Below are 12,604 nucleotides of genomic sequence, written 5' to 3'. Positions count from 1 at the left end.
ATGAGATAGTGTGAAATTGATTACTTTCTCAATCATCAGCCCTATCTGAGTGTGTTGAAGAATTAAGAATAAACTTGATAAGTTGCTGGAGTAGAGATGTGCTTTCTGGGTACTGACAGAAGCTCCTTTTGAATGTGGCGGATTCCTGGCAGGGTGGACTATTGAAAAGTCTCTTGTTGGGGAGCTTTGATCATCTGCCTCTCTATCCTGGGCGTAATATTCTATCCATTTAGTCCCGTTTCACGCAGGGTAATAACTACTTTTCATTTTTGCAATGAAGTTACTGAACATTTGTATGGTATGTCTAGTTAACTGCTTAATACCAGGAAATTTGGAAATTAAAGTTTTCAATACATGTAGCATAATATTCACCTCTGTACTTGTCAGTGCAAATGGGAAATGATGCAGAAAAGTGCTATATTATTTTTGAAGGATAATAATGGCTTTCTCTTAGTAATTTTGGTTATATTTTATTTTTCTATAAATGTTAACTTCAGTGTAGCCCTATGAAAAAATACTCTTGCATCTAAAAATTAGAATTACTCACACGATTAAAGTGGATATCTTTGTTTGCATCCTAGCATAGTTTCTGGTTTGCTTCCTGTCTCTCTGATCTTTTTTCTCATTCTCTTTTGGAGATGCATCTTCTTCTGTTTGTGTCTTAAATATTGGTCATTCTGAAGATATGGTCCTTCTCCTACTCACTGAACCTGTTCTCCTTATGTGACCTTGTTAATTACCATGACTTTATCATTTGCGCATGTGATTCCCAAATCCATATCGTTGGCTTAGATATCTTTAATGAACTCCAAGACAATTTAGTTTATTTCTGTTGGAAACACCCACCTGTATATCCCATACGCACATCATGTTAAACATTATACTCCTTTTTAACCCTTGCCATAAATACATTTACTCCGGGTATTCTCTGTATAAGTGAATGAAACCACTCTACCTACATGCGGCCATATAAGCCAGAAACCTGGGAAACATCCCAGCTCTGCTTTTTGTCTCACCCCACAGCAAAAAGTCACTAAATCCTGATAATTGTGTTTCCTTTACTCATTCATGTACATTCTCTCCTACCCATTTCCATGGCAGCCACCTTAACTCAGGTACTTATTGTCTCTCATTTGAATGCATCGGCTCTTCCTGTAATTTGGCCTGCAGTCTCCAAACTTATTCTTTTAAAGAGCCCTCTACACTGAACAAAAAGTAATCTTTGTAATCACATATTTAGTCATATCATTCTACTCTTTATTTATAATGAAGTACAATATCTGTGACACACTACCAAAACTTGTCTGTGAACCCCCTTTCCAATACCATTCTTTTGCTGTGTCCTCTTCATACCCTAAACTACAGCTGGCATGTCTTGTCTATTTCATATCTTTCTGGAGAGTGTTTAAGTGTTCCATTCATCATGAAGCCTATCTCCACTCTCTTTCAGAATAATCTAACACATCCTCCTTTGGTCCCATAGTATACTGTGCGTACTTCTAAAACAGCCCCTAAAATTTTTATTTGCATGGCTCCCTCTGTAGAGAAACTGTAAGATCCTTGAAGATAAAGGCAGTATCTCATTCATGTTTGCTTTTCCAGTGTCTCAGACAATGCCCACATATAGCAGATATTCAATAAATGTAAATTGGGGTAAATCAATGAATGACTAATTATTATGTACATATAGAAATTATGAATATAAAAGTATACATATATGGATACTATATCTAAATGGAAACATCTTGGTAAGATTTTATTTAATTATTCAGTTTTAATTTATTTAATTATTCAGTAGTCAATAAATATTTTTATCTCATTAAGTGTTCCAGTTAGTTATTTAACCACTATACATAGCTTCTAAACTTATCAGTCCTCCAGAGATTTTAGGACATCATTCATTGAGTGTCTTTATTTTGTCTATAAAAATATGTGTTTTGAATTATTGATCAGTCTTCGAGCCAAAAACCATAGGCATATTTTCTTCTCTCCCTTGTTAACAGAGAACCACATTGCTTACACATTAACAGTTTGCTTTTCTTCTCTTGAGTTAAGAACCAAATGTGTTCTGATAAATGAATTTTGGATGTCTCTCTCCAAAACTTTGCCCAATGAGAAAATACACACATCCAGACACACACATAAATATACACATTGACACATGTAGGCCTGATGCACATAAGGGGGACAATCAGAAATAAGTAAGAAATTCTCTTTGTATTTTATTACGTGAACATAAAGACAACACCTTATTCCAAGGCATCGTCATATCAGGAGGTTCACTGAACTTCATGATTATATCATAGGAAAGATATGAATTCAACATTTCCTGCCCTCTAAACCCCACGACATCTCTTCAAGGTTTTCTCTTTCCTTACTTACAATACCCCATATAAAATCTCAGGTACCATGTGGAAAGGTCTCAGCGTCTTTCTTTCCACAGCGTGGAAAGGTTGATAGAGGTGTTTTTGTTATCTACCAATACCCAACTTAGAATTATCTAAGGAGAAAAAGAGAAAGACATTAGTGTTCAATTTTGAAGTCATCGTCTCATTAAGATGATGCTTTGCCTTCTCCAAGCTCCACTAAATCCATCTGGGGTAAGACTGAGATCCAGGAGCCCATCACCACCCAAGTACTTGGGGAGTATAATTTGCAATGTGGTCCCAGGAGAATGTTTGTCCTTACAACTATACAAGTTTCATGTGTATGGATCCGTCTGGGTATTAAGTCAATAATATCAGCATATCAGCTTGTTTTATTTCCCCCTGAACATTCATCCCCAGGGCCCAGAGAAATGGAAACAGAAAGACAAACAGCTTCTGGTTCTCCTGGTAGAGATGATGTCTGCATCTTTTGTGTCCTTGTCTCATTTCTCTCAGAGACCCCCAGGAACAATCTGGGAGGGCTTGAGTGGAGATGACCTCACTATAAAATCTTTGCAGCTGGATCTCACGGTGAGCAGGCCCCAGTTCCTGCATCAGCCTGCATCCAGGGAACAGAGACAACTCCTGCATCTGCAGAGTCCCCCGCTTTCAGAGACTGTTAGATAAAGATCCTCATCTCTGACCTTCAAAATCTCTTCTCACTTCTGTGCAAGTTTCTCTAAATCTGGTATCTCTGAGATAAGGCCAGGGCTGGTGCCACAGTGAGTAAAGTGTCTTTTACAAAGTGTGGTAGTTTAGAGAAGCTGGGGTCTGGAGGAAGGGTGGGCTCCAGAAGGCAGCATCCAGAATGGGAGGTTCAGGGTCAACTAATAGGCAGCTCTGGGCTTAAGACAGGCTTGGAATTTGCAGAGCTGGGGTCATAAGCTTACCACTGAGAATGATCATGTGTATCATGAATTGTCACGAATTGTCATGTACACTTCTATGGAACATCTCAGGTTTTCCCTTTCTGTCATCTCTGTGACTCCATGGTTGGTGGAATGACAGCCAGAGAAAATGATAAAACGACTTGAAAATGAAACAAATGACTTGATTAAATTCTAGGATATGTACTTTAGATGTTATTTCTAATATAATACCTTTAATCCATCCATCTATCCACCCACCTATCCATCCGTCCATCCGTCCATCCGTCCATCTGTCCATCCGTCCATCCATCCATCTATCCATTCAAATGCATTGGACACTATTCAAATGCAATGGGGCCCAGAAAAGAGCATCTCCTCAGAACCAGGGAAGAAGCCCTGCAAGAGGCTGAGATAGGGCAGGAGGCGTAGTTTGATATTGCTTACTCTTTGCATAGATGACCACTTACCCTGCCCCTGTACCATAAATTATTTCTATGAATGCCGACCAGATCAGTGATATCGCTCTGCTTGTGCCAGAAAGGAAACAGCCAGGTTTCCTGCATAGCATTACGAAATAAAAGCTTAGTGCCAACTTCCTTTGCTTAAGCCCTAAACCTAGTGAACACAGAGTTGCATTTGTAAATCTCTTTCCCTAATTCATATGTTAATTTACATTAGTTTAACGGCTTCATATATTTACTCTGTGTTCACTTATTGAGTCCCTGCTATGTTTGATATATTCTGCACACATTATAAAATAAGAGCAAAATAAATGATAAAGAGAAAGTGGAAACAAAATTTGAAAACTAAATAAATTAGAAAGTAAAATTATATGAGAATATGACTATGGGCCTTTCTCAAAAATAAAATGCTTAGTTATTTTGGAAAATAGTTTATTCTGTGGCTGCCATCATGATGGTAAAAATATGGATCTTGTAATCAAACAAATAAAATTCTGTAGAAATGGAAATAATATATGACACCCCATGCTTATTTATGCAAGTTATCTGAATTGATTGTCTTTCTGCTTTACTGTGGTTAAAGGATTTGACAGAATGACTCTGAAAAGGATTTCTAACTAGCCAAACACAGTGTACACTGTAAACCCCTTCTTTCTGTTTAATAACTAATCCAGATTTGCATTTGCTCCTCAGCGCGCAGTGCACTGCAGTGACCAATATAGGCACTGTCCCCAGGGCATGACGGAAAATCAGACATGGGTCACAGAATTCATTCTCCTGGGATTCCCGGTCAGCCCAAAGATGCAGATGCTTCTCTGTGGGCTCTTCTCACTGTTCTTTGCTTTCACACTGTTGGGGAATGGGGTCATCATGGGGCTCATCTGGCTGGACTCCCGACTGCACACCCCCATGTACTTCTTCCTCTCACACCTGGCCATTGTTGATATGTCATATGCTTCAAACAATGTCCCTAAGATGCTGGCAAACCTTTTGAATGAGAGAAAAACCATCTCCTTTGTCCCATGCGTACTACAGACCTTTTTATACATGGCTTTTGCCCACACTGAGTGTCTCATCTTGGTAATGATGTCCTATGATCGATACGTGGCAATCTGCCACCCCCTGCATTACTCTGTCATCATGAGCTGGAGAGTGTGCACTCTTCAGGCTGTCACTTCCTGGGCATGTGGCTCCCTCCTGGCTCTGGTCCATGTGATTCTCATCCTGAGGCTGCCCTTCTGTGGGCCTCATGAAATCAACCACTTCTTCTGTGAAATCCTGTCTGTCCTCAAGCTGGCCTGTGCTGACACATGGCTCAACCAAGTTGTCATCTTTGCGGCCTGTGTGTTTATCCTAGTGGGGCCCCTCACCTTGGTGCTGGTGTCCTACACGCGCATCCTCGTTGCCATCCTGCGGATCCAGTCTGGGGACGGCCGCAGAAAGGCCTTCTCCACCTGCTCCTCCCACCTCTGTGTGGTCGGGCTCTTCTTTGGCAGTGCCATCGTCACGTACATGGCCCCCAAGTCCCGCCATCCTGAGGAGCAACAGAAGATCCTTTCCCTATTTTACAGCCTTTTCAACCCTATGCTGAACCCGCTGATCTACAGCCTGAGGAACGCAGAGGTCAAGGGTGCCCTGAGGAGAGTGAAGTGGAAACAGAGATCAATGTGAGACATGCCAGGGAGACTCTTGAAGGTGGAAGATTTGTTCTCTGTGAGATTTGGGGTAATGGTGATGTAAATACCCTAAGATCTATGTCTTATATTTCTGATATCAAGACTGTGTATTGATGAGATTCTGTCCCTGAGCATGGGGTAGTGTCCAGACCACAAAGCATAAGCAGAAAGTCACGGAGAGCACAGGCCATGAGATAAGAGTCATGTAGTGGAAATATAGAGATAGAGCTATGAACTTCTACAGCCAGGTCTCAGCACCACTTAAGGTCCGGTTTCTGTTCTTCTGAGGATTTGTTCTCTCAAACGTCTGTGTAAATTTCTCAATTATTTCCATCTTGCTTATTGCTGTACGTGTATGCTAATCATCCCATAACATGCGTGGCTACAGGAGCGCACCTATAACAAAACAGAATACTGACCCTGGAGAAGCAGTCCCATACTGAAAAATACAGGAAGGACTACGGGTAGAGTCAGCTCCCTGCTGCGGAACTTAACATCTAAAGATGATGATGACATTCGTTCTGGAAAAGCATCTGAATCTGAGCCTAATGAATCTGTTTCTATGCAAACCAAAGCTTAATTTTATGAATATTCTATATGAGAGACAGAGAAATATCGGGGTCTTTATTTCACCTCATTCTACTATGTACCATTTGATTAGAAAGAGTTTGTGTTTAGAATAAATACGAGAGTCAGTTATTAGGGAGAATTACCTTTTCCAGAGTTCGGGTTACAGAGTTGGATATAGGTGACAGCTGACCTTCAGGGTGATGATTACAGGAACTATTATACGAATAAGAAGTGTTGAGGAGGAAGAAGGCGTCGAGGGAGGCTAATAGCTTGACATAGCACTTTAGATCCACGTCGCGCACCAATAGTACGACAGGTCTGATGAGGACTTGTAGGAATCTCACAAAATTCCAAACAGCACCTGCTCCAGGTGCTATAAATCGCTTATTCTGGACACAAATTGTCAGAATGATATGGAAGAGGAATTTGTTTTCTTTTAACACAAGTTTGAGACTGAAGCGGCCAGCACAGTATGATAACAGTGATTTAACAGAATAATTATGGTACCATTTGAATTCTCTTCCTCTCTACTCTTGATGTATCATGTGCCATTCAAGTGTATGATATATGTGATAGTATATTATGTTTTCCGTAGATTTCTTTTTTTAATCTAATTCTCTTATATGACGTTATCACTCCATATCTTTCTTCTCCCATGAAATTAAGAAACCAAGGTAAAAAAATTCCCTCTATCCTCTCATAGGTAAGGAAGCAGAGTTTCAGAATGCTTTAGTAACTTGCCCTACCCGACACAGCTAGCAACAGGACCAAGTTGAGAGTTTAACATGATTGTACTGATTCAAACCCACACTGCTTATTAGATTTCTTCTCAAAATATCACAGATTTTAGCTCAGCGTGGGTTAGGGTTGGCATCTACTTGCGAGAGCAGGTGAGGGAGTTTATATTATTTTGTCCAAAGCATTAACACCAGAAGCCCCATCTTTGGGGGTTCATTGTCACCCTTGGTAAGCATAGAAATCCTCACCTTAGTGGCCAAACCAGCCCTAGTAACAGCTCCCTTACATGCCTCTTGGCAAAATGTTCCTATAGCACACTGCCACAAAGAGGGCAATCAGTGTAAGACACCATGCTGTTCTCAGTATCTCTCCTTACCTGGGATCCTGGTCTTTTACCCATCATCAAATTTACCCATTGGTTTTTCCTTTATAGTAAATGCTCTCCCAGGAAGCTTTCCTGCCTCTCTTGTATATAGACCCAGGATGGACCTACCTCACCAGTGCTCTAGGCCGATAGGACTAAAGAAAAGGAAGAACTCAGCACAGGCTAAAATTGAGGTGCTTGCTATTTTAGATTCATATCCCAGTTGTGCCACAGTTTACTAAATAGTTCTGCTTCTAAACATAATTTAGCCTTCTCAATCCTGGGTTTTATCTTAGGTCAGATGTGGATAGTAGCGCAGTAACTAGGTATCTCACATAACTTTTATCAATGTTAAATGATATAATTTATGTGAATCCAACTTGTGTGTGTGTGTGTGTAACCTTAATGAAAAGCATATAGTGGGAATGAAAATGATCACATAATAAGATTGAGTTTTAGTGTTGGTAAATTTATTATTAAAAAAATTCATTGTTTTGGTTGGTTAGAGAAAGTCTCAGAGTTTAAAAGACAAGTGCATAGGAGGCTGGATCTAAAATGATTTTCACTGTTACTGCTGAAAGATAAAACTGTAAGAAGAATCCTACATAAACTTTTACAGTCTATACATAGCTAGATTGCAGAAGGATTCTTGAGATAGCATGTGAGAGGAATAAATACAAAAATCGTATTTTTGTAATCTGTAGCTTTGTAACATTCACTCCCTTACTCACAGACTTAGACTTCTCATCAGATATGTATCCAGAATAGCTCCACAAGGAAGTTTCAGGATCTGTACTTGGAAATATAAATTCCCCATGGGACACTTGTTAATTGGTTGAAATTTCAGCACTTTATACTGCCTTACTCCTGTATAGTTCTCTTTGTCCTTCCGATTCCCAAGGAAGGTGGTGAGATTAGAACAAGCTAGTTAGAACAAGAATAGTCTTTTTTTGTGCTTTAACCTTCTTAAAGTTAATAATGTTAACAGCTTGGTTAAGGTGATTTCATTTTATATATTCCCTATCTTCATTCTTTCTTCATTAATATTACTGTAGGGAAATGATCCTAAGTCATTAATGCAGGATCCTAAAAGCCAGGCCTGGATCAAAGTCTAAAGAGTTGGCTGAGACAGCCCCTAATCCTTTAGATGAAAGAGGTCACAGAGACAGACAGAAAACTGGGTCTGTAGGACACCTTTTGCATCTATTTTTAGAACCTGAGCAAATCAGTGACAAGAAAAACAGCTAAAAATATCAACAGCTAGAATGTAAATTCACTTCTGATGACGTTCATTTCGTGACTTCAGTAGTGAACAGTCTGATAAATACTTTATATTTGTGGTTCAATTCATAAATAGACTTTTTAAAGGCATGACAACATTTTAAATGGCTGAGGAATTAAGAAGAAAACAGAAAATAACAGGGAGATTCCAAAAAGGAACAATTACAAATTTTAGAAAGAAAATATATATCCCTGAAAGAAAAATCAACAAACAAGATGAATTCTATGCTAAGTACATTAGAAGAAAGAATTTGTGAAGTAGATGGTAGTGCATAATTTACCCAAAATGCAACATGCTATTTTTCTTGAAGAAAATGGAATAAAAAACACATAGGAGATACATTGAGATGCAATATCCATTTGTCTTAGAGGAATTCCAGAAGAAAGAAGAAAATGGGGTAGAACAAGAATTGAGGATATCGCCATTGAGATTATTTCTTCTGATTGAAAAATACAAGTTCTCAGATCAAAAGAGTACCCTACGTATCAAGCCTCATGAATAAAAATGAGTCCATATCTAGACATTATAATGAAAACAGAACTAAGGGGAAGGAAATGAGTACAAAAGGATCAGAGAAAAAAATGTAGCTACGAAGGATAACAAGGTAATAGCAGACATCTTCTCAGCAAAAAGGATGCCAGAGGAGAATATCCAAAATGATGAGGGCAGGTATAACTACAGTTTCACACTTAGCTAAACTATCATCGAGAGGAAGGGAATAGAATGAGAGAAAATATTGTGAGATGAAGTCTAATAAAATATATCCTCCATAGGCCTTCAGTAGAGGTATAAAATGGATGTACTTGGATTTTCACTTCAAAATATTTAAGAAAACATGCTAAACAAATAAATTGATAAAAACAGGCTGGTAACTGTAATGCTGAATGTATCAAAGTAGCTTTTTATATATAAAAAAACCATCAGTCGTTAAGAAGTTGTTTTAATGCCAATGAGTGGTTAAATCAAGGTAAGACCCTTGTCATTATTAGAAAGATGAAAATCTTGAATAATTTTTAGACTGTATAAACTTGAAAACCCCAGCATCTGGTATCCAGCCTTACAATTTAGCTTATCCAAATTGGGGCATTTGGATTATTGATTTGAGTGGCTTATAGTTGCTCCTTTTGTGTAGGCAGGGAGGTCTAAAGGAGACTAGACGTCTAGAATAGGAGAAAGGGACCTTACTCCTGCCTGTTTGTTTGCTGTTTTTGTCAGCACCGCCCCATCAACTCTACGTTGGCAGTGGCAGCTAGTGCCCGTCTCCCTAGCCTTTATTTTCGAAGTTCCGAGAACCAGCCTTAATACTCCCCACTGGGGGACAGCAGTGCAACTGGGAGGCACCTTCTCCTCAGAGGTTTAAGTCTGAATCCTAACTCCTCTGACCTTCTAGATTCTAATCACCCCAAACTCTGCACTGTGTCCCTTAACCCTAGAGATGGCAGCTGCTTCAAGCAGTTTCTGTGTGTGTATCTGAGAGCTCCATTTTTACTGTTGTAATTCTCCGACATCTCTTTAACCATTTTGTTATATTAAATTCTCTCTATTGAAATACCAGCAGGGTTTCTGTTTTCCTGTTGGATTCTCATCTGATTCAAAGAGAAGTTAGAAAAACACTCTGAAACTTAAGACAGTTATACAAACGATTACAAAAACATCTGGGCAGGTATGTGAGTTGAAGGACAGAAAATTACTCTAAAATACTTCTAAAATTACAAGGTTATCCACTTATTATAGATGTATGTATCTGTATTACCTGTAGAAATTTCATCACTAAGTGAAGGCCAAACAACATCACTAAGTGAGAGGCCAGATGATGTTACATCATCTCCTTATAAAGCTAACAGAAGAAAGAAGCATAAAAGCCAAGATAAAGGATGCTAACCAGAAAACACAAATGGTAAGAGGTCTAAATATCTCAATATTTACATTGAATGAAATTACATTATATCCTTGTGTTTTCACATTGGTTTTTAACCTCCGCCCCATCACCAAATACAGTTATATGTCGTTTATAAGTGCAACTAAAACGCAGTCACAAAGAAAGGCTGAAAAGAATGGTAATGAAGAACGTATCCTATGCAAAGATGTAATAAATTGATGCAACAATATTTGCATTTATGTTTATATAAGGCAAAAAATTCGTATAGAGATAACTGTATAAGAACATAGCCATAATATAGAATTAGAAAAAAAAGGCAAAGAATTAGAATGCAAAGATTTGCAAATCCAACTTCGTAGTGGCGAATTTAGCAAAATGCTCTCAAATGAATTGATAACACTGAAAAAAAATTGGAAGTAAAAGCTCTGAAGAACAAAATCAGTAAGCTTGCTCTAATATGTAAAGAATCCTATACCCAAGAAATAGAAAATATATATTACATTCCAATCAGTATAAAATTGCAAAAATTGAATGTATAAAAACCAATAAAAAACCTCAGATTTTCAAAGAATATCACAAGATTCATTATTTTGTACACGATGACAATAAATTTAAAATTAATAATAAAGAGATAATGCAAAATTTGGAAACTTAAAGATGTAACTCTACATAATTTGTTTTACTGATGAAGTTAGCTATGAAAGTTCTGAATATCAAACTTGAGATGTATAGCTACAGTGATAGAAAAAAGCAAATTTACAGTCCAAATTACATTTATTAAAAAAATATGACACACTGATTAAGTGAAATATTCAACTGAGGGAGGTAGCGTGACTAAGAATTAAAACAAAAGATTGGGTATAATTTATATAAAAGCAAACTTTATCGTTAAAATTAAAAAAATGAAGATCATTAAAATATAAACCTAGTTTATATTAATTAATACAATCATATGCCAATAAAATCGATAAGGCCAATGATAAAAATGGTAAAGTTCTATCTTAATGTTAGGAATAAAAAGTTATATGACCAAAAGGTAGAGATTTAAACATGGTAATATGAGGGCACAGTGTCTTTTCCAATGTGTGAGGTTATAGCCTTGTCTCCAGTCACTCATGAGCCTCTTACTGAACAGATTTAATGGAGAAAAGCCCATTTCAGTTCTACTGCAGGTCTGCACTCTCGAGGTAAAAAATAATTGCTCTATTATTTTCTTAGTTGGTTAGCATTTACACTAAAATAACTTTAATTCAAGAAATTATATTCCACCTCCTTTGTATTTGAATATGAGAATAGGTACAGATAAGAGAATAAAAGAGAAATGTAAACCACAAAGGCACCAGCAGATTGTCTCAATTGCATTCCCATAATTGGAAAGTAAGGTCAGTTTCCATTTCAGGAACAGGAGAAAATAGTAGTAGTTACAGTCCTAAGGGAACCTCGGTCTTTCTTTCCCCTCCTGGCTCAGAATTCTGGAAATTAACAGAATAGAGATTGGTTTCTGGTGAGAATTTTCCTTCCATTTTGGCACTCCAGACAAATCCTACAAAACAGGACTTAACAAGTCCCATTGGGATACCTTATCTTCTTTCTGACTCTTTCTCATGTTCCTCATCACTTCCATAGGTCTTAATTATGAGCTGTATTCCTTATAGTGTCTTGATGAAAAAAAAAAAAAACATGTAGGATACAAGTTCAGATCAGATGTAACAAAACTCAGCCAACACTAGAGAGGATGGAAAAAATAAATAGGTTCCATCTTCCCTAAATACCATTTAATCTATTTGGAGGGTTAGTGGATGGGGAAATGTTAGAGTTCCTGAAGCCATAATAAATCCAAGCGTGTGGTAATTGTAACGTATGAAGGAGTCCTAGAAGGCATTCTAAATTTAAGTGCTTCTAAATTTAAGATCACAGACCCTGCAGTGAGTGAAGGAATGATCAACATCATCGTGTTGTCATAAACATCCCTCTAGAGAAAACCAGAGAGAAGTACCACGAGCATCTGTATTCCCTGCAAGGAATCAGCGGTGTGCGTGCTGGATCTTTATCCCTTCCCTACAGTAAACACTCAGAAGCTGATTGAGAGGTGGTTGAGTTAGCAGAGAATAAATCGCCTCTTTTGAGAGGAATCCTGTTGCCTCTGTTGGGGTAAATTTTCTCCTAAGAGATCCTTGCAAGAAAGGAATTTCAGCACTAACTCACAGATGTTATAGTGTATTTATTGGTGTGTTTTCACTTAACCCGACTCATATTCAGCTTGTTATTTTGTTTTTAGCTACAAGTCTATGGTAAGTTTCTTATATTATCCATTAATCATATTGTTCACCATATGATTG

At 37.9% G+C, this 12,604-nt stretch overlaps 2 protein-coding genes across 11 annotated transcripts in view; both read left to right on the top strand.

Moving 5' to 3' along the window:
• The window catches only part of LOC120601086 (olfactory receptor 2A14), an 88,279-nt gene that overhangs the window by 43,482 nt on the left and 32,193 nt on the right, over positions 1-12,604 (top strand). The window lies entirely within an intron of this gene.
• LOC120601090 (olfactory receptor 2A5) lies at positions 4,495-5,762 on the top strand. Its single transcript, XM_039860733.1, has one exon. The coding sequence runs from the start codon at positions 4,495-4,497 to the stop codon at positions 5,425-5,427; it is 933 nt and encodes a 310-aa protein (XP_039716667.1). The 3' UTR covers positions 5,428-5,762.

Source organism: Pteropus medius, unplaced genomic scaffold (assembly GCF_902729225.1).
Source record: "Pteropus medius unplaced genomic scaffold, Ma_sr-lr_union100, whole genome shotgun sequence".
NCBI lineage: Eukaryota > Metazoa > Chordata > Mammalia > Chiroptera > Pteropodidae > Pteropus > Pteropus medius.
The sequence above is the reverse complement of the archived record's forward strand: the minus strand, read 5'-3'. Positions and strand labels throughout refer to the sequence as shown.